Below are 26298 nucleotides of genomic sequence, written 5' to 3'. Positions count from 1 at the left end.
TTAATGCCATTCAGCTAAGGATTTACATCAACTTTATATTTTTAAAACAAAACAATTTACTTACCTGGGTGGATATCCATAGAACACATATTGTTGGTGGGACTTCAATTGTTTCAGCTCTCAGTGCATAAAGAAAATACTCATAAAACTAAAGTTTAATCTCTCAAATATTTAAGCAGAAATTTTGTCCCAAAGGGCAGATTAACAAAATAAAAAACAACAAAACATTTCAAAGTTCATCCAGCATATTTTTGTGAACAGCGGAGGGCCAACAACCCTCTCTCCATCTGCTTCTGCAACACTGCAAAAGTTCATGTTTCCATCAGTGACCGTTACAGTCTGCTTCATGTGTAACAGGTCCCAGTTTGCCCATAAATTGCCTAAATATCTTTATGAGGACCTGCTGCCGGTCTACAACTGTCTGAGTGTGGAACACAGGAGAGGTATTAAAGAAAAGACTGGCAATAAAACCAGTGACTCCTATAGATCTCTGCAAAATACAGAAATAAATCAAAGTTTGGAATCTGCTGCCCTCTTGTGGTCATCACAAGGAGAAGGAGACTGTTCTGGATGGCAGTTGGGCGATGTGGTCGGATCCTCACATATATCCACATGCCAGGTTGTCTGCAGCTTATGAAGCTGTATTAGGCAATTGCTCGTCTGTGAAGGATCCCATTTATCCATGGTATACTCCATAGTAGTTAGTCACATTGTTCTGTGATGTTGAGGAGGTTTCATCCAACTAGATTCCTCACTTGTAGTGAATAACAGGAGCATGCCTAAGTATATTCCCGACAATCATTATAGCTGAGAAATCTATTTGGATCAGCAGCAAAACAACTCTTAACATCTCATAAAAAGTCAGGTTTAATGTGACTAACTACTATTAAGAAAAGCAATCACACGCTGCTACCCATACACTGTCCTTCCTCTCTTTGCTCATCCTCTGCATCCATTTCTTCCAGATCATCATCATCATCAAAATATCGTTCTTCTTCATCACGTGTGACAATGTCCAAGTTATCAAAATCTGGATTGTCATCGACTTCACTGTCAAAGAAGCAGACCATAAACAGACTGGGTTATTAAATGGGATTCAGATAGGTTTACAATGTTAGTTTCAAACAGTGCAAATGTGCTACACTACTACTCTGAAATGTATGGTGAGCAGAGCAAGGGGCATATCCTATTACACAACATAAGGTATGTTGTGATCAATTACACAACAGGGAAGCACTGCACTCCAGGGAAACCTCCGGCTGGAGGCTCCATGGCTTTTTTGATAAAAATAAAAAGAAAAGAGAAGGCGCCTGGCCCTTTAAATAAAAGATTGTTGAACCTGCTGCCCTTTTAATTGTAATAAAACAATAAATAGGTATATATCATAGGTAAAAAGGCGCTGGTAATCTTAATATATCACGTGTTATAAAAATTAATAAGTGATTTAAAGTGTAATATATGTGATTAAAAATTGCTACAAATATATATATGATCTACTATTGGTGCAATTAGCAAAGAAAAGTGCATACCAGTGCAATTTCAATTCAGAAGTGTTTGTGCTTCTCAAAGTAAATTAATCCACAAAGGTGTGGATCAGTGAACCAATAAATAGATATATAAAGAATTCCATACAAAAATCACATAAGAATATATAAAAAAAAATAAATATATAAATGTGCTCCAAGTAGTGTTTAAAAGTCCAGGCAATAGCATGCAATCAAAATTGTGCTTGGTGAATTCTTATTAATCCCTTCACAGTGCTCCAGGTGCTGGGATGTGACAACCGTCAATTAGGAAGTGCTTGTGCTTCTCAAAGTAAATGAATCCACAAAGGTGTGGATCAGTGAACCAATAAATAAATATATAAAGAATTCCATACAAAAATCACATAAGGATATATAAAAAAATAAATATATAAATGTGCTCCAAGTAGTGTTTAAAAGTCCAAGCAATAGCATGCAATCAAAATTGGTGAATTCTTATTAATCCATTCACAGTGCTCCAGGTGCTGGGATGTGACAACCGTGGCCTCTTACCAGCTAGCAGCAGGTCACAAGGACCCCCAACGCCTGTGATCCCTTTATTGGGTGGATCAAACCTCTCCTCGATTGCTTGGATCTCTGGCTCCTATATTACTCGAGTTGGACCATGTAGTCCCCCCATACACATAAAGATATAGAAGAACAAATAGCCTCCAATAGTGAAATACTGTTTTATTCTCCAAAAAACATACACTATAAGGTGACAATTAGCCTCTTACTATTTGTTGTGCCCTCCTGGCACTGGGCAATTCGGCAGTACAAAATCGTTTTTTTGGGTCTTAGGAAGATATTCTCCAGGGATCTGCAGCACCCTGTATCTCCTTTCCCCCTTCTTTGTATTACGGCGGTGGATGTGTATCCCAGCCTCTGTTCCGAATGCCTCTGTGTGTTACTTCCGGGTTAGCATTGACCACAATGCATTTCGCTTAACGAGCGTCCTCAGGCAGTCTGAGAGCGTCCTCAGAGACTGCCTGAGGTCCTTGTGACCTGCTGCTAGCTGGTAAGAGGCCACGGTTGTCACATCCCAGCACCTGGAGCACTGTGAATGGATTAATAAGAATTCACCAATTTTGATTGCATGCTATTGCTTGGACTTTTAAACACTACTTGGAGCACATTTATATATTTATTTTTTTATATATCCTTATGTGATTTTTGTATGGAATTCTTTATATATTTATTTATTGGTTCACTGATCCACACCTTTGTGGATTCATTTACTTTGAGAAGCACAAGCACTTCCTAATTGACGGTTGTCACATCCCAGCACCTGGAGCACTGTGAAGGGATTAATAAGAATTCACCAAGCACAATTTTGATTGCATGCTATTGCCTGGACTTTTAAACACTACTTGGAGCACATTTATATATTTATTTTTTTTATATATTCTTATGTGATTTTTGTATGGAATTCTTTATATATCTATTTATTGGTTCACTGATCCACACCTTTGTGGATTAATTTACTTTGAGAAGCACAAACACTTCTGAATTGAAATTGCACTGGTATGCACTTTTCTTTGCTAATTGCACCAATAGTAGATCATATATATATTTGTAGCAATTTTTAATCACATATATTACACTTTAAATCACTTATTAATTTTTATAACACGTGATATATTAAGATTACCAGCGCCTTTTTACCTATGATATATACCATGGCTTTTTTGATGTTGCATTCAGTTCTAATCCACGTGACCTAATAATATTCAGAGAAACAAAATCAATACAAAACATTAGGGGAAAAGTCTCAGCAAGAGACATTTTGCAGACACTAAGGTGCGCAAGAAAAAAAGAATTCGAGAAAAAGAAAAAAAATGAAGCTGGAGGAAGTCCCTTTTAAGCTCAGAAGGATAAGGGATACACGGAGGGAGATTTACTAAAACTGCTGCACACAGAATCTGGTGCAACTGTGCATAGTAACCAATCAGCTTCCAGGTTTTATTATCAAAGTTTAACCCGGTCATACATGGGTCAAATCCTGAATTTATTATGAATTATTATTACCCATTATGAATTTTCAGCCGGAATTCGCACCATTAGTGGGGCCGCAACAACGGCTGATTTTTGTAATGCCCATCCAATTTCAATAATTGGGCATGTTGGAAATATTTTGAAAAACAAACACATTTCGAATCAATGATGGGAGAATTTTGCGTGAAATATAATCTTAATCTTAATAGTCTTTTGACCTCTGCCTTTTTGGGCACAGCATCTACATTTCAGGTTCTCTTTAAGTTCTCCCAGACCTGTTGTGGCCATTATAGGGGACCAACCCAACTCTTCCTGTTTTCTTTTTTTATTTTAATTTTATGTAAAATGCAACAGGAGCTGGAACTCACAAAAGCAGACAGGAACATCTGAAACTCCCTGGTAGACTGAAACACAATCTGGAATTATGGCAGGCAGGTCTCACTCTTGAGGAGTACATAAGACATATAAGAAGTCAGGGCTGGCTTGGGCCACCAGGCTTCGTCTCCAATAAAAATAAATTTTTTTTGCGTGAACAACACATTTTTTTGTTTTTGCACACTACCTGTAGTCAAAATTCTTATCCTTTCCATCCAAAAAGCTCTGGTACATGCGACTGAGGAATTCTTCACGCATCAGAGCCTTCTCCTCACTGTCCACAGTGTGCTCCTCGTCTGACTGCAGCTCAGAGTCTAGGTGGAGAGAAGAGGACACTGCAATGTGAATAACACAAATATAAAAAAAAGAACAAATGAAACTTAGAAAAGCACGCAGGACCTCTGTCAGAGCTGTGGATCTAAACCCTGTGTAAGCTCTGCTACAGTATGTGTTGGAATTTACATAGGGTTAATGACCTTCTCTCATTCTCCTGGCACATTTCAGGCCTAGAATCTGGCCAATCAAAGCACTATGCCCTGGGTAGGAGGGGAGACTGTTACATGTTCTCCCATACAAAGTAGTACTGACATAGAACAGGATAGATCAGTGCAGTGATTGGGGGTTTTCAAGAGAAATCTGAATTGGCAAGGTGACATATTCTCTTTAACCACTTTACCACCGGAGGATTTTGCTGTCTTCCGTCCAGGCCACTTTTTGCGATTCGGCGCTGTGCGACTTCAACTGACAATTGCGCGGTCGTGCGACGCCGTACCCAAACGAAATTTACGTCCTTTTTTCCCCACAAACAGAGCTTTCTTTTGGTGGTATTTGATCACCTGTGCGATTTTTACTTTTTGCGCTATAAACAAAAAAAGAGCGTTTATTTTGAAAAAATAACAATATTTTTAACATTTTTTTATATGAAATTCCCCCCAAAAAAGATGTAAAAACCAATTTTTTTAAAAATTTTTGGCCAATTTGTTTTATGCTACATATGTTTGGTAAAAAAAAAATCGCAATAAGCGTATTTTGATTGGTTTGCGCAAAAGTTATTGCGTTTACTAACAAAGGGAAAGATTTCTGTCATTTTTGGTGTTTTTTTTTTAACGCGTAATGGCGGCGATCTGCGATTTTTTTTGCGGGACTGCGACATTGCGGCGGACAGACCGGACCCCTGACTGACATTTTTGACACTTTTGGGGGTACCAGTGACATTACTGCAGTAATCAGTGCTATAAATATGCACTGTTACTGTAAAAATGACACTGGCAGGGAAGGGGTTAATTTTATTGGAGAGGGAGGGGTTAATGTATGCCTGGTGCTTACTGACGTGTGGGGGGGGAGGTGACTGAGTGATTCATGGACAGATCGGATGTCCAGCTATGCTGAACAGTCCGATCTGTCACTCCCTGTCACTATGGAGATCCGCCCGCTGTGTTTACACACAGCGGGCGGATCTCCAGACTCGATCCCCGACGATCGGGTAAGAGCAGCGGCGATCGCCGCTGCTCCTCCCCTGGCCCGACTCCCGCTGTGAATGAAAACAGCGGGAGCGAGCCTCCGGCGGCGCGCAAGCGCCGCCCAGAAGGGGGAGTGTCCAGTCACGTTAATACTACGTGGCTGGACGATAACGAACCACTCTGCCGCAGTAGTATTACTGTGAGCGGTTGCAGAGTGGTTAAAGTCCCAAGGACCTATACCCAAAAGTTAAAGTGGTTGTAAACCTCAGACATGAAATATGTCTGCTGCTTCATTCCTCTGCTATCAGCATGAATCACTTCTGACAAGTTTTCCTGACACCAAGAGAAAAAAAGTGACAGGGGAGGGCACAGCCTGTGATTGACAGCCTCAGCTCTGTTGCTGTGTGAAGGGGGTGTGTTCTTTCCCTCATATCAGCTGTCAGAGCTCTCCTCCGAGTTTTGCAGAGTGCAGTTTCAGCTCTGTGCCCGCTGTTTTCCGACAGCTTAGACAAGCTTTATAAATTTTGTACTTTGAAAGGATAACGAGAGAACAGCAGATAAACAGGTTCAACTTATGTAGGAGGATTTGTTTCACCTGTGTATCACCTGAGGCCAGTCACTTCACTGGACATATGGAAGGGTTTACAACCACTTTAAAGTTATGTTAAGATTTGTGTTGGGATGGATGAACAAAAACAAAAGAGGTTGCATCACGTTTGGTAAAAATTAGGCTCTAGGCTCCCTTCAGTGCTGGTCACATCTGAAGGCTCAGGCTGTTGATCACAGGATCTTTGTGAAGAGATAAATCAGAATTAAAACTGGATGATCCTCTCCTTCACCATAAATCACATGACCAAATGTCTAAGCTTTCACACATGACCAGACCAGTGAGCCTGGGGCAGCATTTGTTCTAAAAACAAAGAATTTTAGCCCTTCTTTCACTTTACACCCATCTCCGCAAATATGTTTTTTCCGTTTTAAAACACTTCCTTGCTTGCACAGGCTTTTGAAGAATCAAATATGTCATATTTGCTTTCCTGAGTCCTGCCTAGTCATGCTACACATACATTGCTAAATGAGGGGACCAACCTTCCTCCTCTGTACTGTCTTCCTCCTCCTCCTCGCAGTTCTCCTCCAGTTCACGCTGCACCTCCAGCTTCCTCTGTATGATCTGTTCCTGGCAGGATTCGAGAAGGACATCAGTCAGGCTGTTGGCCTGAGACATATCACGACTATTCTGTGACATGATCTCCTCTTCGCTCTGGTATTGGCCCACGTAATGTTCATACATTAGAGGGTCCCGTTGCCGCATCTCCTCGTCACTGAAATACTCGCCAGCTGTAAGGGGAACAAGCACAAGTATCACTGTTGGGAATTCACATTCGTCTCAGAATTAGGTATATGTAAAGTCTATGGACTTAAATCTCATATGAGCTTTACCATGTTACTGTAATTTCCATAGTATTTTTTTTATATTTTATGCATATTAATATTATATGCGGCTTAGATATTACTTGCCGAGTCACCTCCTACACCTTGGACTTTACGCCAGCTCAATACCTGCTTCACCATACGTCCCTGCCCAAACGCCACTACCTCAAATCCTTAGCTATGCACATGGTTAACGCCGCCAGGATGTGTATTCCCATACATTGGAGATCCACGCATGCTCCAGCTCCGGCAGAATGGTTCTCTAGAATTAACAAAACGGAAGAGATGGAAGAAATGATTCTTACATCCCAGGATAGAATACACAAATTTCATGCTACATGGTTGTGCTGGTCTGCTTTTAAATCCTCACTGACGTACGCGGAAGAGATGGGGACTGTCCCACTTGCATAAGTTGGACTTACCTGCAGGGATGGTGGACCCGGGCGTGGGGGGGGCTGGGGCATGCACCTGGCGTGTCTCCCCCCTAGTTTTTTCCTCTCCTCCCCTCCGCTTTCGTCTCCTTTAAATTTCTCTGTTCCTTCTGGACCTTTCCCCTAATCCCTCTCACTGCCCACCACCTCCCTCTCTTTTTTTTTTTTCTCCTTTCTTTTCTTTTTTCCCTCGCCCTGCTGGTTCTGACGTGTTGGAGGGCCCGACTGTGATCGACCCCGTGGGCGGGTCGGGCTGCTACACTCCACTGTATAAGCACTGTTACCTCCACTTTGATTGTTGCTCATATGGCCACTATATATGTGTCCCATGCTTTGGACACTTTTACCTGACTTGTCATTGTACGTGTTAATGATACTGTTCAAAATGTTTGTGTTATATTTTCATGCGCTCATTAGAGCAAAGTTTGTAAACCCCTTTTTCTTAAATTTGAATAAACTATTTTGATGGAAAAAAAAAAAAAAGGACACCTGTCCAGGGATTCAGCACCGTCACCCTTAATCAGGATAGTTGTTCACTAGCCTTTGGGTTGCCAGCGTCAGCATTCTAACTGTAGGCAGCCGGCTGTGCTGCTTTCGGCTTCATAGCCAGATGCCCACTGGTCCCGCTGTCTTTTGGGACCTGTGAGGAGTCCCAGAAGACTGCTGTGGGCGGTGCCCGCTCCCCCCCCCCCCCCTAATAAAATTGACATTCCAAATGTGGCAGGGGAGGAGGTGGAGTTCCGCTTTTAGTAGCACAACAAACAAGGATGCTCAACTTCCAGAGGTCCATAATACTTTTTTTTTTTTTATATATATCATCCAGTAGAAGGAAAATCCACCTGCTCTCTTTACACGTTTCACTCTATAAGGAAGCAAGTCATAGAATCTCTGTATTCTGGACCTGGAAGTAGAGCAGCTCCATCCTGGTTTTTTCTGCTACTATTAATGGTGGACCACAGACCGTTTGGGAGCCTGCAGCCTTTGGTCGATGAAGCTTTGTTGCAGAGTGGGGTAAGATGATTTGCAATATGGATTTCCTGTTATAGGGAAACAGCACTTTGTCTCTGTCCCCAAACTGTACCCCCACAATGTCCCCATGTCATTACACTACCCAGAAAAAACATGCAGCCATTACTGCACTACATGCAGACAGACAGCAAAGGGGCTGCAAAGAAGGGATAGGAGATCGGCAGAACTTACAGCAAAGGATTAAAAATATTAAAAAATAAGTATTTTAATTAGAGAAAATGTTTTTTAACACACAGTGTCACACAAAGTCACTCATTCAGGGTTTAAATTTACTTTAAAGCTGAACTCCAGAAAACTAAAAAGTCCTCCCTTGCAGTGGGGCAGTGTCTGCACTGTAGGGGTTACCTGCTCTTTAAAGGTTAAGCGCACCTTTTGGAAAAATAATAAAAACACATTTTGCAAGGAAAAAAAAAAAGTTAATTTATTATTTTTCTTTTTCCCCCTTAGGAGCCTGCAAAGCAATTGCACTCGCTAGGGATGCACCGAAATTAAAATTTTGGGCCAAAACCGAAAATGCAGGATGTCATTGGCCGAAAACCGAAACCGAAAATGACTTTTTCCTCCAAATAATTTTAAATTAGATAGAACAGGGGCATACGCCAAAAACAGGCAGCAATATATGTATATGTACTGTGACGGGTTGGCAATAGGTTAATTTAATTACCAATGGTATTTGTATTATGCAGCATGAGGGGGTTAATGTATTGTCACTGCTGGTCACTCATCTATTAGTGACCGACCAGTGGCAGTTAATTAACCCCTTTGTGCTGCATTAGTGCAACCAGTATCAGTGTTAATTGATACTGGTTGCACTGATACTGGTTGCACTAATGCAGCACAAAGGGGTTAATTAACTGCCACTGGTCGGTCACTAATGCAGCAGTGACAATACATTAACCCCCTCATGCTGCATAATTAATACAAATACCAATGGTAAGCTGCCTCAGTTATCACCCCCCTCCCCCCTGCATCAGCATCAGCGTCCCTCTCCTACTAACTCAGCTCCTCCGGTCACGGTGTCCATTATTCAAAAGTCCCGCCTCTGGCCGGCCGCCCGCCTCCCGGTGATGTCACTACTACTACGATCTGTACATGAATGAACTGACACACCGGGCAGGAGGGCGGGCGAGCGGCCGCTAATAGCTGTCACTATGTGAGCCCTTCACTTCTCTTAAATTCCCTGACACACCGGGCGGGGCGAGCGGCCGCTATTAGATAGAACTATGTGATCCTTCCCTGTCAGCTCAGCGGGACTGTGTGTGAAATTCTGTGAATGAGAACTGACCTGACACCGGGCAGGGGGAGCGGCCGCTAATAGCTGTAACTATGTGAGCCCTTCACTTCCCTGTCATGCGGGTATCTATTCTGACGGAAGTGAAGCACTCAAATAATTACAGCTTTTAGCGGCCGCTCCCCCCGCCCGGTGTCAGGTCAGTTCTCATTCACAGAATTTCACACACAGTCCCGCTGAGCTGACAGGGAAGGATCGCATAGTTCTATCTATTAGCGGCCGCTCGCCCCGCCCTCCCGCCTGGTATGTCCCTTCCATCATGCACACATCTAGTAGTAGGGACGTCATTGAGAGGCGGGCAGCCGGCCAGAGGCGGGACTTTTAAAACCTGCCCTGCGCCCTCCTCCTTCCTCACGGCGGCCATATTAATTTCGGCACTGTTAACCCATTATCGGCCGAAATGGGATAGGCTCATTTTCAGTGGCCGAAATTTCAGTGCATCCCTAGCACTCGCGATCAGCGATCAGGGATTCAATGTCAGATTCCTGAAGTACGGCCCTGCAGCTTTCAGCCTGTACCTCTGATACAAGCTGACTGTTTACAAACTGCAGGGCTTTTGAATGAACTACAAGAGCGCTCACCAGTGCCCTCCCAGTTCACCGTGAGCTAAAAGCAGTCAACCCCCGATGGTTTGCGGTACTTGCAAGTTCTCTCATTCACAGATCTCTGGGAATGCATGATGTGGCTGTGTGGGCTGAGCCCTGCACAGCCACCCTACTTTCAAAATATGACAGCAGAAAAGATTCCCGCCTGTTCTCATAGGGAGGATGGGGGATTAAGGGTGTGGGGGGACAGGTCTGGAACACGTCATATGACGTCCTGTACTTTTGAGTGTAGAGCTCTGAATGATGCCTGCAGCTAAAGACATCATTTAGATATCATCTTTTGCAGCTGGCGATTCCCTGCACCATAACAACAATCCCAGCACCAGTTCACCCCCCGTGATCGTTCTTGGAGGCGGTGGGAGGGGATTTTTAAATTCATGAAACCGTTTAAATAAAAAAAAAAAAAAACATGTTTGAAAAATTGCTGCGTAAATACAGAGTGACATAAAAAAGGTTTCAAGGACCGCCATTTTATTCTCTAGGGTCTCTGCTAAAAAACATATATAATGTTTGGGGGTTCTGAGTAATTTTCTAGCAAAAAAATGATGATTTTTATATGTAGGATTGGAGTGTCAGAATAGCCCCGGTATGGAAGTGGTTAAAGTTCCATTAATTACTTACTTAATTACTTAGGTTTTTGTGTTATAGCACTTTTGGGGATGTGGCACCCCTAGAAATCAAAATCTGCCTGGCTGACTTAGGTTACTCCTTCATGCTGCTAGATTAGTCCCCACAGCCTCTTCTCCCCTACACTCTGGAGGTCTAAGGTCTTTTGAGGTCACCAAAATTGATTCAGAGTCTATAGCTATGCACTGGATTTGAGGAGGGAGGGATCGTGCACTGCCGGAGCAGAGGAGAGTGCTTTTTCGCCAGGGAGGTGGAGGATCAGATAAGTAAAAGTGCTTTACATCAGGGCTCGACAAAGCCCAGGCGCCAGGTCGCCAAAGTGACCAGAAATAGAGTCCCTGGCGCCCGGACTCCCGCCAGCCCATCCACCAGGCACAAGCAACTCCTCAGGCAGCAGCCCACTGAGCTGCTCACATCACATGCCTACCTTGCGTGGAGGAGCAATGATTGGGAAGCCTGTCATCCTCTCCATTGTCCAGAGCTTCCCGTCCCCTTTTGACCCTCCCCCAATCGAGATGCGAGTTGAGGATGGCGGTTTCTGCGATTGGAGGGCTGGGAAGATGGCAAGGACGGCGCACGAAGGAGCTGACAGTGAGCTGCCCTGCACCTCGGTGAGTGCTCACATTCTTTCTGGAGTTTATAGGGGTTTTGGATTTGTTAGGGTCTTGTGGTTTTGGTCCATCCATATTCCCCTGCTTCCCCGTATTACCCTGGAGTCTAATAATTTTGCATTCTTGTGTCTATATTTCCCTGATACTAATGTGTTTAGCATGTACCCTGCAGCACAGAGAGTGAGTGGCATTAAAATGGACGTCCTGCACTATTACAAGCATCCTTGTATTGTATTTCTACCAATGTTACTGAAGGGCAAGGCATGGGGAGGCTAGGGGGGGAGCTACAGTATATCCTCTATTTAAAGAAAAACACAATTCTCCTGAACCTTCTGATCATACATATTCTAGGAAAGCAACTCTTCCATGGCTAGGGAGTGACAGTAATCTTTACATTTTAAAGGGAGCCTTGGATTTTCTTTAATTTTTTTTTTTTTTTAAGTGCTTTTTGCTATTCAGATATCCACAAACATTGACAGTACATTGTGTGGTAGTAAATGGTCTACAGTGGACAGCCCCCCCCCCCACTGACTACAGCAACCAGGTGAGCATGACATGGTGGCAGAGCCAGACCATGCTGGCTGGGATCCTGTACCTGCACTCCATCACCCTCACTCTGCACCTTGGTGAGTGACAATACCTAATCCCACCATACCTGCTCTACCCCCATGAGAATAGGGACCCCCCATTACCAGACCATGCTGGCCAGGATCCAGTACCAGCACTCCATCAACCTCACCCTGCACCCCTGTGACAACACCCAATACACAGGGGCCTCATCCCACCATACCTGGTTTACCCTTATGGGGATAGAGACCTTCATTACCAGGTCATGGTGGCAAGGATCCAGTACCAGCACTCCTTCAACCTCACCCTGCACTCACCCCATGCCCAACCCATCTGTACACAGTGTCCCTCATTACTAGCCCCCCACCCCCCCAACTGTACACAGGGGCCCCCATCTCCCCCATACCCCCTGTACAACATGGTATCCCACTCTCTGTCCTGCTGCCCCCATCCCGTGACCAAACCCCCCCCCCCCCCCCCCCCCCACCTGGCTCCTAGATTCAAAGCAAATTTGTCAAGCCCTGTTTTAAATGTCCACTAGACTAAATGGGCACTTAACCCTTGCAGTGCAGACACACGTAAAGGGGGGACATTTTAGTTTTCCGAAGTTCAGCTTTAACCTAGGTTGGGAAAAAAAAGAGCAGTCAGGTGATTGCACCAGAATTATTATTAAAATAATAATGAACAACATAATAGAAACAGGGAATTTACACAGTCCGGATTCCTATGTGCCCCTACTCTGTACACCCAAACACTGCTGCCCCCAGTGTCCCTCTCTCTGCCCACATACACTGCTGCCATCCCTGTCTCTATGTCCCCATAATGTGTTGCCCTCCAAATGCAGCCATATAAATCTGCACCCCATGTAACCACATCAACCAACTCTCTGCCACAACTGCCTCCCTGTGCAGCCACATCACACTCACATAGAGCAGTACTAATGGATGTTGGCCCCATAATGAGATGGGTCCAAAGCCGTACATAAGCTTTACCTGAAATAAGCTGTTGCAAAGCAGCGTATCTCTTGTTGCGGACTCTCGTGTGATTGACTTTCTTCTGAGAAGCTTTGCAAATCTCCTTGAAGTAAAAATCAGCAGTATAGTCGCCGGACAGGTAGTCGAAGCACTGCAGATGTTCCTCTTTAAGAACTTTTCGGAATCGCTCCAGAAAAATGAGTGGTTTGGAGTTGTACAAGTCGAGCAGTATGGACATCTTCTGGTCATGGCTGAACTCTGGCTCTCCAATCTGCTGACTTCGGATGGGTACGCGGCTCTCGATGATTGCAATGAACATATCTAGGAGAGCTCCGCTTAATTCTGATGGATCCGGGATTGCTGGGTCTTCGCGACTTCCCAAACGACTTGCCACTTTCAAGGCTTTTTCCAGCACTTTATTACTCTCACCATTGTCCTCCGCTTCCTCCGCACAGCAAGGCTTATGGGTTACACGGTTTTCATCTGAAACCTCCTGCATGCATTCCTGAGTGTTATCTAAACAGAAAAAATGAGGGTGGGGGAAAAAGCCTGTAAACAATGATGCATGTATATTTAAAGTGGTTGTAAACCTCAGAGATGAAATATGAACAAAGCATAGCCCTCTATAGTGTGTATTTGTCTCAGTCCAGAGCACTAAGTGTAATTTCTGTTTACTGCTTTGTTCCTCTGCTATCAGCATGAATCACTTCTGACAAGTTTTCCTGACACCAAGAGAAAAATGGTGACAGGGGAAAGAGCTCCAGCTGATTGACAGTCTCAGCTATATTCATGTGTGAAGGGGTGTGTCCCTTTCCTCCATCAGCTCTCCTCACTGATGTAACTTCCGATACCACCACCCTGCTATTTTTTTTTTTTTTTTTAGAGCTGAGAGATCCTGTGTAAATTCTGCACTCTTAATGGATGTAAAGGAGAGATGCCTGCAGATAAAAAGGTACAACTCATATAGGATGATTTGTTTCATCTCTGTGCATCACCTGTGGCCAGTCACTTCACTGGGTATATGTAAGGGTTTACAAATCACTTTAATAAGATTGTTCATACCGGGTGTTGCTTGCTTCCTTGTGCAGGCAGTCCCATTGTTTTCTATTGGGACGCGTGGCTGCACTGACACAGTCGCTGCTCACAATCTAACATCCATTTAGGTGGGGGTGCATGTCCTTGAATGCACCCTGGGTGAATTTGGGAACATGCACTCGCACAGATGTCATATTGGAAGCAGCAACTGTATTGACTTAGCCGTGGTGTCCCAATAGACAACAAAGAGACAGCCTGCATGGAGATGTACGCAACACCTTACAATCTAAGCAGGCAACTATGACATCTGAGGACACGTTCAGCCACTGATTTTAACCTGTAATTTCCACCATGTATCTAACGTAACATTATTTTGCATTTTTTTTTTTTTTTTTTTTTTTTTTTACTGAGAACAAGATGCTTTGTTTTGCTGTTGATATACACCAAAAGATTGACCTTCCTAAGCCTTTTAAGGATTAGAAATCTGACATCTATAGTGGTCTGTTGTATGTTATGTCGTCTCTACTAGCTGTTGATAATGTTTTGTCCCTGGCAGTGGTGATTGTTCAATTGGTTTATCTTCACTGTACACATGTAAACGTTTGCAGCATAAACTGCAGTCCAAATCACTCCGTCAAAACCAAAATAACGTTTATTAAGATAACTGGTAACATTCACATATCATTGTGTCTACCCGACACTAGGATATTCGGAGAGGCCGCTCCGTGAAGACGTCATTGTGACGAAACTAGTAGGGCGAGGCTTAGGACGCTGAGAGGAAACACCGCAGACAGCACAGGCAAGCTTACATCTGGGTTGGAGACAGCCGGGAGGTTTGCTGCATTGTTTTAAACGCCGGATATCCTAGTGTCGGGTAGACACAATGTAATGTGAATGTAACCAGTTATTTTAAAAAAAAAACTTATTTTTGGTTTGACGGAGTTACGCTATGTTGGTTTTGTCTCTCTAACCCTCTTTAATATAATCTCCCTATCTTTGGGGGCATTATTCCCTGTGGATGGTATAATCGAGTAGAGGAATTAGGAGTGTTGAATATACAATCAAGATTGTGGTCTATTAAAAGTGAGAGTGCTGGTTCTACCAGCTAGAGTTCTGGTGAGTCCATTTAGGGAGAAAGCCCTGTACAGATGGTGGGATTTCCACGTGTGGACACCAAAAGCACTTTATTATTTGTATCGGCACTGTAATTGCACGTTTGCACAACTCATCACTTGGGATTAATTAACAAGCATCACATGGACTGATTGTTAGACTTTATATATTTGTTAATAGTTTATGCAATTTTATCTCAGGTATTGTATATGTGGATTGATGTCTGGCAAAATAATTTATTTTGAATTCAGGAGATATTTTTTATTAAGGTCACATTAGCACTAGCACTTTACACATGGTTATGCACATTAATTATTTTTTATATAATATTTGTCATAGCTTTTGCACCTTAGTAACCATATTATTGGTCTTCCTGATTCCGTTGTCATACTGCCATCTTGAGGACAGTTTTGCAAATTACATTATTCATATTCATTCACTTTTTGCTATTTTGCACATTATTTCAAGTGTGCAGTATATATTTCTCTCATTTTTTTCACTCTTATATCATTATACAGGTCCTTCTCAAAAAATTAGCATATTGTGATAAAGTTCATTATTTTCTGTAATGTACTGATAAACATTAGACTTTCATATATTTTAGATTCATTACACACAACTGAAGTAGTGCAAGCCTTTTATTGTTTTAATATTGATGATTTTGGCATACAGCTCATGAAAAAACAAAATTCCTATCTCAAAAAATTAGCATATCATGAAAAGGTTCTCTAAACGAGCTATTAACCTAATCATCTGAATCAACTAATTAACTCTAAACACCTGCAAAAGATTCCTGAGGCTTTTAAAAACTCCCAGCCTGGTTCATTACTCAAAACCGCAATCATGGGTAAGACTGCCGACCTGACTTCTGTCCAGAAGGCCATCATTGACACCCTCAAGCAAGAGGGTAAGACACAAAGACATTTCTGAACGAATAGGCTGTTCCCAGAGTGCTGTATCAAGGCACCTCAGTGGGAAGTCTGTGGGAAGGAAAAAGTGTGGCAGAAAACGCTGCACAACGAGAAGAGGTGACCGGACCCTGAGGAAGATTGTGGAGAAGGACCGATTCCAGACCTTGGGGGACCCGCGGAAGCAGTGGACTGAGTCTGGAGTAGAAACATCTAGAGCCACCGTGTACAGGTGCCGCATTCCCCAGGTCAAGCCACTTTTGAGCCAGAAACAGCGGCAGAAGCGCTTGACCTGGGCTACAGAGAAGCAGCACTGGACTGTTGCTCAGTGGTCCAAAGTACTTTTTTCGGATGAAAGCAAATTTTGCATGTCATTCGGAAATCAAGGTGCCAGAGTCTGGAGGAAGACTGGGGAGAGGGAAATGCCAAAATGCCTGAAGTTCAGTGTCAAGTACCCACAGTCATTGATGGTCTGGGGTGCCATGTCAGCTGCTGGTGTTGGTCCACTGTGTTTTATCAAGAGCAGGGTCAATGCAGCTAGCTATCAGGAGATTTTGGAGCACTTCATGCTTCCATCTGCTGAAAAGCTATATGGAGATGAAGATTTCATTTTTCAGCACGACCTGGCACCTGCTCACTGTGCCAAAACCACCGACCAAGTATTGAGTGCATAACTGAACATAATTATTTGAAGGTTGACTTTTTTTTGTATTAAAAACACTTTTCTTTTATTGGTCGGATGAAATATGCTAATTTTTTGAGATAAGAATTTTGGGTTTTCATGAGCTGTATGCCAAAATCATCAATATTTAGCCCCGGTTCACACTACTGCGTGTGCGGGGTTCGCATGTCATGTCGGAGCGCACTGCTCCGACATGACATGCGATCAGCTGTGCGGTGCGAGTTTAGCCATACAGTTTGTATGGCTAAATTCGCATCGCACCCGCAGCAAACACGCACAGGAGGCATTTTTGCTGCCGCATCAGGATCGGATCGCACAGCAGTTCACACTTGTGCGATCCGATCCTGTGCGAACTGCACGATCGCACTGCGATATGCGATCAAACTGGGGGTGTCGTTAAGATTACATTGACACCCCCAGCGGATCGCATATGGCAGTGTGAACTGCCGGGGGTGCGTGTGCGATGCGGGAACAGGCTGCGAATTCGCAGCCTTCCCGCATCGCATCAGTGTGAACCGACCCTAAAACAATAAAAGGCTTGCACTACATCAGTTGTGTGTACTGAATCTAAAATATATGAAAGTCTAATGTTTATCAGTACATTACAGAAAATAATGAACTTTATCACAATATGCTAATTTTTTGAGAAGGACCTGTAAATTTAATTTGCAAACTACATGTTAGTAGGAGCCAGCCACATATGATAAAAGCTGATATATATATATTTGCACTTTAGCACACATTTTCCAGCGTGCAGGCTCAATTTCATGTTTGCACTTTACCAAGCTGGGTCAACGAGCAGGTAGAGTTTTATTCAATACATATTATATTCCACATATTAATTATAGAAGAGGTTATCACAATTTTGCACTGGCACTTTAAATTATGACTTTTTCTATTGGTCCATCTAAAAAGTTTAATTAGCCTATCCCAGCTGTATAGGAATTTGCGCTAGTTTTTTTCTTGCTTACATCCTCTCCTGCCTCAGCCAGTCAGTGGAAGCTTAGTATTCATTTATAAAAATACAAAGCTTCCTGTGAATTACTGAGCAGTACTTGGCCCGAATAATTTGTTTTGGGAGTGGGACAGAAAGTTTGTGTCCCACTACTGGAACACAGCGCTGTATACTGTATGGAGCTGAGGCTACATACAGTTCATACAGTGCTGTGAGACGGAGCATGTCTTAAGCCCTGTACACACGGGCCAAATATTGGGCGGCATCGGTCTGTTCAATAGAAACTGGACGAAATTTGGCCTGTGTGTATTGCAGCCGGTCTGACCGAAAAAGGTCTGCCGATCGGCTCCCAATCAGTGCTCTAAGCCAATAGCTGAGAGTGCTGATCTATTGTGTTCTGTCCCAGAACACTCCGAACAGCAGGGGAGATTGCTGTACTAACATCAGTTAGTTAGTACAGTGGCTCCTCCTGTGCTGCCAGGTTTTTATTTTTTTTGCATACAGCCCTCTGGGTTGTGTGTACCAGGCTTTTGTGAAGTCAATAGCTCCTTAGAACCAGCTTGGTCTAAAGAAACTATTGAAACTGCACTAAAGAAGAATATCGGCTTTATAGAAGAACTAAAGTCAAAACTTTTTTTTTAAGTTTTGGATAGAATAATTACTTATAACCTGTCAGTATTTATTTATTTATTTATTTTTTTTTGCTATATACTTCCCATTGGGGAGATTTCCCTTTACTTCCGGTCTCATACCCAAAGGAGGAAGTGAGAGAAATTCTTTCCAAAGCAAATCCCCAAATTGGAAGATTTCTCCTTTATTCTTGTTCTGCTGACAACCCAAAATATGCGATTTTATTTCTTTTTGGGCAATAATCTTCACCAGGACAAATAGAGAAAGTAAATCTCTTTAACCACATAAGCCCCGGAAGATTTTACCCCCTTCCTGACCAGGACCTATTTTGCGATCCGGCACTGCATGACTTTAACGGACAATTGAGCGGTCGTGCGACGCTGTACCTAAACTAATTTGACGTCCTTTTTTTCCCACAAACAGAGCTTTCTTTTGGTGGTATTTGATCACCTGTGCGATGTTTTGATCACACGCTATAAATAAAAAAAGAGCGTCAATTTTGCAAAAATAGCAATATTTTTCACTTTTTTTTTTTATATGAAATTCCCCTAAAATAAAAAGTAAAAATCAAATTTTTTTTAACATTTTCAGCCAATTTGTTTTATGCTACATATGGTTGGGGGGAAAAAAAAAAAAAAAAAAAAAAAAAAAAAAAAAAAAAATCGCAAAAAGCGTATTTTGATTGGTTTGCGCAAAAGTTATTGCGTTTACTAACAAAGGGTAAGAATTTTGTCATTTTTGTTGTTTTTTTTTTTTAACGCGTAATGGCGGCGATCTGCGATTTTTTTTGGCGGTACTGCGACATTGCTGCGGACAGATCAGACCCTTGACTGACATTTTTGACACTTTTGGGGTTACCAGTGACATTACTACAGTAATCAGTGCTATACATATGCACTGTTACTGTAAAATTACACTGGCAGTGAAGGGGTTAACTTTTTTTGAGAGGGAGGGGCTGTGTGTGTCTCTAGGGGCGTGCTTCTAACTGTGATTGGCTGTGGCTTGGGCTGTAGGAACAGTGATCACCGGTCCTACATAGTAGAACCGTATGATCAGTGTTTCTACACAGGGGAGAATGACAGGCAGCTTGTTTACATTAGCCGCCTGCCTTTCTCCCTCTGCAGCGACGATCGCTGAGTGACTGGCGGACATCGGGGAGCGTGCCTCTGGCGGCACGCGCTCGCTCCCCAGAGCCTCACAGGCTAGCGACGTAGATCTACGTCACTCTGCCTGTGAGAGGCTGACCGCCGCAGTAAATATACTGTGCGCAGTTGGCAAGTGGTTAATAGGTGCACAGCAATAAAAACCTGCCAGGGGTTCCAATTCCTCTCTACTGTCCAAAACAGTATTTTTTTTTTTTTTTTTTTACAGTTTTACCTGGAGGTGAGCCTATAATAAAGCTTACCTGTAGGTACAGTGACTATCTCCTAAACTTGCACGGTTTAGGAGATATTCACAAGGCATACAGCCAGTAATGTCACTGGCGCATGCGCTCTGAAGGGATGGCATACCTGTGCTGTCCCTTCAGAGCCCTGTGCTGCGGTCTGTGATGTCATCGCAGTGCAGCCAATCAGATGGCCGGAGGAAGCGAACCCGGAAGGAAGACCAGTGAATATGAAAGTTCCTTCCATCTTCCCCAGCATGCCGCTAGAAGGCTTTGTTCTAAGGTAAGTATTTCATAACCTGTAAGTATACGGTGCATACTCATGCATTATGGAATTGTCTTACTTTCTAAAATAGAAATGCAGTTTACTACTGCTTTTAACTCAACACCAAAAAATGTATACATTGCAGCTTACCAATACTTAGATGTGGGGATTGTATTACTTTTCTTTTCCTTGGCTTTTTCCAGTTTTCACCTGGTGATCTGGCCAGTAACACACCCCCTGTATTAGAGTGCCCCCACTCTGGATGAAGGAGCACAGGGGGCACATTTGGACAGCAGCATTCTCAGTCTGGTGGGGGACGGGATTGTTAGATGTACTAGCTGGCAAATTTAATTACACTAACAAATTAAAGCCAAACCCCAGCTCACACTCTATACTCATTTACAGCAAACTGTTTTTTTTCCCCTTTTAGGATAAAGATTTTATGTAAATACAAGCTGATCATTGCAAGCACCCCTGCTAGTGGTAAATGGTTTGTCTCTCCCCTGTAACTGCAGGAGAGCTTTTTTGCTGTAAAACAGCAAACCTACTGGCCAGATCACCAGGTAAAAATAAAGGAAAGGAATCCTAAAAAGAAAGCCAATGCAGCCGTCACATCTAAGAATAGATAAGCTGCAATATAAAAAATGTTTGTTTTTAGGTTTAATATTGCTTTAAGGCAAGAAAATGTGCCAATGTGTCCCCACACACTTACCTGCTATCCTTGTCACCGCCATCATCTCCTCCACAACCTATGCTGCTCTCCGAAACGCTCTAATTGGAGAAGAGACAGTGAGCGTGGAGAGAGATTGGCTCCTGAAGATGTCTGGGAGGAGGGACCAGGGGCGTGGCTTGCTGGGCGCTGTGCATTTATTGGAGGCATGCATATGATGCCTGGCTAAAGGAGACACCCACAAACAGGAAAGGGGAAGGGGGATTGGCCCAGAGAAAAAGAAAAAAAAGACATTTTAACCACTTGCTGACCAGGCCATAGACAAATGACATCCTGGTCGGCAAGTGGAATAGCGGGGTTCTGGCTGCAGCAATATGCCATAACCTCGTTATTGTTTTATTCAGCCAGTGATTCTCTACAAGTTAAAAGTGGTCTGAGTGGGAATTCGCCACTGGATCACTTTCAGAAGCGATGGGAGGGGTGGCCAAGATAGCCTCCACTCATCTCTATGGCCTTGGCGGACCGAAGCAACGTTATGACATCACTTCCAGTTCCTCCAGCATGTAAACAAGGTATTTATTTTTTTTTTATTAAGAGCAAAAGATCAAAAAAATGTTTTTTTTTTATCTTTTGCTTTTAAAAGGTAGAGGAGAGATTTAAGGCCGGTTCACACTCTTGCGAGTGCGGCGATCGCATGCAATATCGGCGCGCACTGCTCCTTCATTAAATGCGATCGGATGTGCGGTGCGAATTCAGCCATACACTTTGTATGACTGAATTCGCACTGCACCCGCACAAAAGACGCACATGACCCTTTTTTTCAGCCGCATCAGGATCGGATCGCACAGTGGTTCACACTTGTGTGATCCGATCCTGTGCGAACTGTCAGATCGCACTGCGATATGCGATCAAACTGGGGGTGTCGTTAACATTTCATTGACATCCCCTGCGTATCGCATATGGCAGTGTGAACTGCCAGATGTGCGTTTGCGATGCGGGGACAGGCTGCAAATTTGCAGCCTTCCCGCATCGCACAAGTGTGAACCGGGACTTAGGGTCTTATAAACCCCAGGTCTCTCCATAAAGAGGATCTGTCATACTGTATTGCTATCGCAAGGGATGTTTACATTTCTTGTGATAACAATAAAAGTGATAAAAAAATAAAAAGTAACCACTTCAATACTGGGCACTTTCACCACCTTCCTGACCAGGCCAATTTTCATCTTTCAGCGCTGTCGCACATTGAATGACAATTGTGCGGTCATGCAATGCTGTACCCAAATGAAATGTAATTGGTGGTATTTAATCACCACTGGGTTTTTTCATTTTTGGTAAACAAATGAAAAAAAGACCAAAATTTTGAAAAAAAAAAAAAAGAAGGTTTTTTTTAGTTTCTGCTACAAAATGTTGTAAATAAGTAATTTTTCTCTTTCACTGATGTGCGCTAATGAGACTGGCACTGACGGGCACTGATAAGAAGGCACTAATAGGCTGCACTGACAGGCACAGATTGTTGATGGGATTGCACTGATAATCAATACACTGATTATCAGGGCAGACACTTCCTGTCAGGAGAGCCGCTTATTGGCTCTCCTCTACTCATGTGCTGTTAGTGCGAGTAGAGGAATGACAATAACCGGCACTTCCTATTTACACTGTGATCAGCTGTGATTGGACACAGCAGATCACATGGTAAAGAACCTACATCATAGGCTCCTTACCGAGATAGGAGATGTGGTGTGTCGCACAAGCGGCCTGTTCTGAAGGACGTCATATGACATCCAGTGAGAACAATGAAACCCCCTGTCTGGCCATCATTTTGCTATAGGCCGGGCGGGAAGGTGTTAAAGAGACAGTGTAAAAATAAAAAAGGAATATAAAAAAAAAAAAAAATCATTAATAAAAAATGAAAGCGCACAGTGGTGAACGCAGGCGTAGGTCACACCCACATACGTAATCAGTGTTCAAACCACACATGAGGTACAGCTGCGAACGTCAGAGCGAGAGCAAGAATTCTAGAACAAGAAATCCTCTGTAACTCTAAACTGGTAACTTTTAGAAGTTTTTAAAGCGTCGCCTATGGAGATTTATAAGTACTGTAGTTTGGCGCCATTCCAGTGCGTGCAATTTTCAAGCATGACATGTTGGGTATAAATTTACTCAGCATAACATCATCTTTGATATTTCACAAAAAAATAAAAAATTTAATTGGGTTATGTATAGTGTGTTTTTTTTTTTCAATTCATTAAAGTATTTCAAAAATTGCAACGACTATCATTTTTGTCTCCAAGGACACTGCTAAAATATATATACACAGTAGCTCACAAAAGTGAGTACACCCCTCACATTTTTGTAACTATTTTATTATACCTTTTCATGTGACAACACTGAAGAAATTTGCTACAATGTAAAGTAGTGAGTGTACAGCTTGTATAACAATGTAAATTTGCTGTCCCCTCAAAATAACTCAACACAGCCATTAATGTCTAAAATTCTGGCAACAAAAGTGAGTACACCCCTAAGTGAAATGTCTAATATGGGCCCAAAGTGTCAATATTTTGTGTGGCCGCCATTATTTTACAGCATTGCCTTCACCCTCTTGGGCATGAAGTTCACCAGAGCTTCACAGGTTGCCACTGGAATCCTCTTCCACTGCTCAATGATGACATCACAGAGCTGGTGGATGTTAGAGACCTTGAGCTCCTCCACCTTCTGCTTGAGGATTCCTCACAGATGCTCAATAGGGTTTAGGTCTGGAGACATGCTTGGCCAGTCCATCACCTTTACCCTCAGCTTCTTTAGCAAGGTAGTGTTCCTCTTGGAGGTGTGTTTGGGGTAGTTGTGTTGGAATCATGAGGGGATAATGCTCTGCTTCAGTATGTCACAGTTCATGTTGGCATTCATGATTCCCTCAATGAACTGTAGCTCCTCAATGCCGGCAGCACTCATGCAGCCCCAGACCATGACACTCCCACCACCATGCTTGACTGTAGGCAAGACACACTTGTCTTTGTACTCCTCACCTGGTTGCCGCCACACACGCATGACACCATCTGAACCAAATAAGTTTATCTTGGTCTCATCAGACCACAGGACATGGTTCCAGTAATCCATGTCCTTAGTCTGCTTGTCTTGCCTGTTTGCGGGCTTTGTGCATCATCTTTAGAAGAGGCTTCCTTCTGGGATGACAGCCATGCAGACCAGTATGATGCAGTGTGCAGCGTATGGTCTGAGCACTGACAGGCTGACCCCCCACCCCTTCAACCTCTGCAGCAATGCTGGCAGCACTCATACGTCTATTTCCCAAAGACAACCTCTGGATATGACGCTGAGCACGTGCACTCAACTACTTTGGTCAACCATGGAGAGGCCTGTTCTGAGTGGAAACTGTCCTGTTAAACCACTGTATGGTCTTGGCCACTGTGCTGCAGCTCAGTTTCAGGGTCTTGACAATCTTCTTATAGCCTAGGCCAGGGGTGGGGAACCTTTTTTCTGCCAAGGGCCATTTGGGTATTTATAAAATCATTCGGGGGCCGTACAAAATTATCAACTTAAAAATGTGCCTGTTATATTTGGTCAAATATTTAATTAACTCACCCCTAATGTGATGGCTGCAGCTGCTTCTCTTTGGTGAGGTGTGTGATGTTAGCTGGTATTGATGATGTCGCTACTCGCAACTGGTTTTCCAGGTTTGCTTTGGTCAGTCTGGAGGGCAGTGTGGTGGTAAGTTTTGAAAAGAACGTCTGGCGGGTAATGCTGGCTTGTACTGTGCTGTGGGTACTGCTGGCTCTGGCTGTGGTACTGCTTTGTGTTCTGCTGGCGGGAAATGCTGGCTAGCAGCGGCGCTGCGCTGGAGGAAGAGGCGATGTTTCCTGTATTGGTCAAAGGCGGAGTGCATTTGATATCACTCCGCCTGTGACTCACTCAGACTGTCAGAACGGAGCTGGAACTATACAGGAAGCATTGACTTTGTTCTGACAGATCAGCTGAGAGACACAGACTCAGCTGCCCGGGGGGCCGGACCAAATTACTTTGAGGGCCGCATACGGCCCCCGGGCCATAGGTTCCCCACCCCTGGCCTAGGCCATCTTTATGTAGAGCAACAATTCTTTTTTTTTTTTTTCAGATCCTCAGAGAGTTCTTTGCCATGAGGTGCCATGTTGAACTTTCAGTGACCAGTATGAGAGAGTGAGAGTGATAACACCAAATTTACCACACCTGCTCCTCATTCACACCTGAGACCTTGTAACACTAACGAGTCACATGACACCGGGGAGGAAAAATGGCTAATTGGGCCCAATTTGGACATTATAACTTAGGGGTGTACTCACTTTGTTGCCAGCGGTTTAGACATTAATGGCTGTGTGTTGAGTTATTTTGAGGGGACAGCAAATTTACACTGTTATACAAGCTGTACACTCACTACTTTACATTGTAGCAAAGTATAATTTCTTCAGTGTTGTCACATTAAAAGATATAATAAAATATTTACAATAAAGGCAGGGGTGTACTGACTTTTGTGAGATACTGTAGATATGTTTGGGGGTTCTAATTAAATTTTCTAGCAAAAAAACCCCCCCACAGATGTTTACACATGTGAGAGAAGAGTAGGAATTGGCACGGTAAACAAGTGGTTAAAGGAAGCGGACTTTACATATTTTGTACATCTGAACTTCTGAAATGTAAAAAATAATCACTTTCACCTAATACAACCTTCTGATGACAAGCTGACAACGTTAATAATCAGTAATAATAGGTGTTTTCAGCAGTCAGTGTCTATCGGTATGACATATGTAGTGTAGAGCCCTCAGTACAGGACAGCCAGCCATGTAAACATTGCAACAAATTATAAATAAAGCTGCGCCTATCAAAGGGCACATGAGCCTCCATCTTCTCTATTACCACATAGGTGGTGACAGCTCACCTTTGTTGCCCTCCTCCTCCTCCGCATCTCCCTCCGAGCTCTCAGTCATTACCTGGGAATCGCCACAGGCCGCCGCCATCTTACTCCTCCACCACTACTTCCTCCCTGACACCGGAAGTCTGCAGGCCGCCATCTTGCTACACCTCCTGGACACCACTGTAGTGTGCGGCGGGCGGCCGCCATATTGGTACACCCAGAAGTAACAGACGCTGTGGTGGTGTATGAGCTGCTCTTAGCCTGTGTCCGTGGGGATGATATTATGATATTAGTAAAGCTCACAGCTTAGTTGAGTCAGAATGAAATCATACTGTCGGTGTCCTATCAGATTAGCAAACCAATAAAATCAGCAAACAGAAGTGACGTCCTGTCAGCTGCGCGTGTGTTCCACAGGTTCACTATTCTGACAGCCGACATCTTACTACACCCAGCTACAGTTTAAATTTCTGAGTAAATCTAGCAATAAAGTGAGCATAAATTAATAAATATAGTATTTTAACATCTGTGATGCTATTTGGATGTTTAATTTTGAAAGCCTAAAGGTTTAGTGCTGAGCAGTGCCGGGTGTACCAACATGGCCTCCGCCACCTTCCGACTGCTGGCATCCAGCTGTTTAAAAAATGTAACATCAAAACAGCATCATGGGTGTGAATATACTATATTTATTTATATACGCTCACTTTATTGCTAAAATTACTCTGAAATTGGAGCCGTAGCTGGGTGTAGTAAGATGTTCGCTGCCGCTGTTCTGTCAGATTAGCGAACCTGTGGACCGCATGCGCAGCTGACGGAACGTCACTTCCGTTTGCTGATCAG

At 43.3% G+C, this 26298-nt stretch overlaps 1 protein-coding gene across 1 annotated transcript; it reads right to left on the bottom strand.

Moving 5' to 3' along the window:
• Positions 1–835: 835 nt before the first annotated feature.
• Positions 836–25561, bottom strand: CCDC97 (coiled-coil domain containing 97). Its single transcript, XM_082263549.1, has 5 exons — positions 25538–25561; positions 12938–13435; positions 6443–6691; positions 4081–4207; positions 836–1050 (listed from the first exon to the last, which is right to left on the bottom strand). The coding sequence occupies exons 2-5, from the start codon at positions 13416–13418 to the stop codon at positions 900–902; spliced, it is 1008 nt and encodes a 335-aa protein (XP_082119675.1). The 5' UTR covers positions 13419–13435; positions 25538–25561; the 3' UTR covers positions 836–899.
• Positions 25562–26298: the final 737 nt, after the last annotated feature.

The sequence above is a fragment of the Pelophylax lessonae genome (genome assembly GCF_965119305.1).
Source record: "Pelophylax lessonae genome assembly, chromosome: 7".
In the NCBI taxonomy this organism is placed as follows: Eukaryota; Metazoa; Chordata; class Amphibia; order Anura; family Ranidae; genus Pelophylax; species Pelophylax lessonae.
The sequence above is the reverse complement of the archived record's forward strand: the minus strand, read 5'-3'. Positions and strand labels throughout refer to the sequence as shown.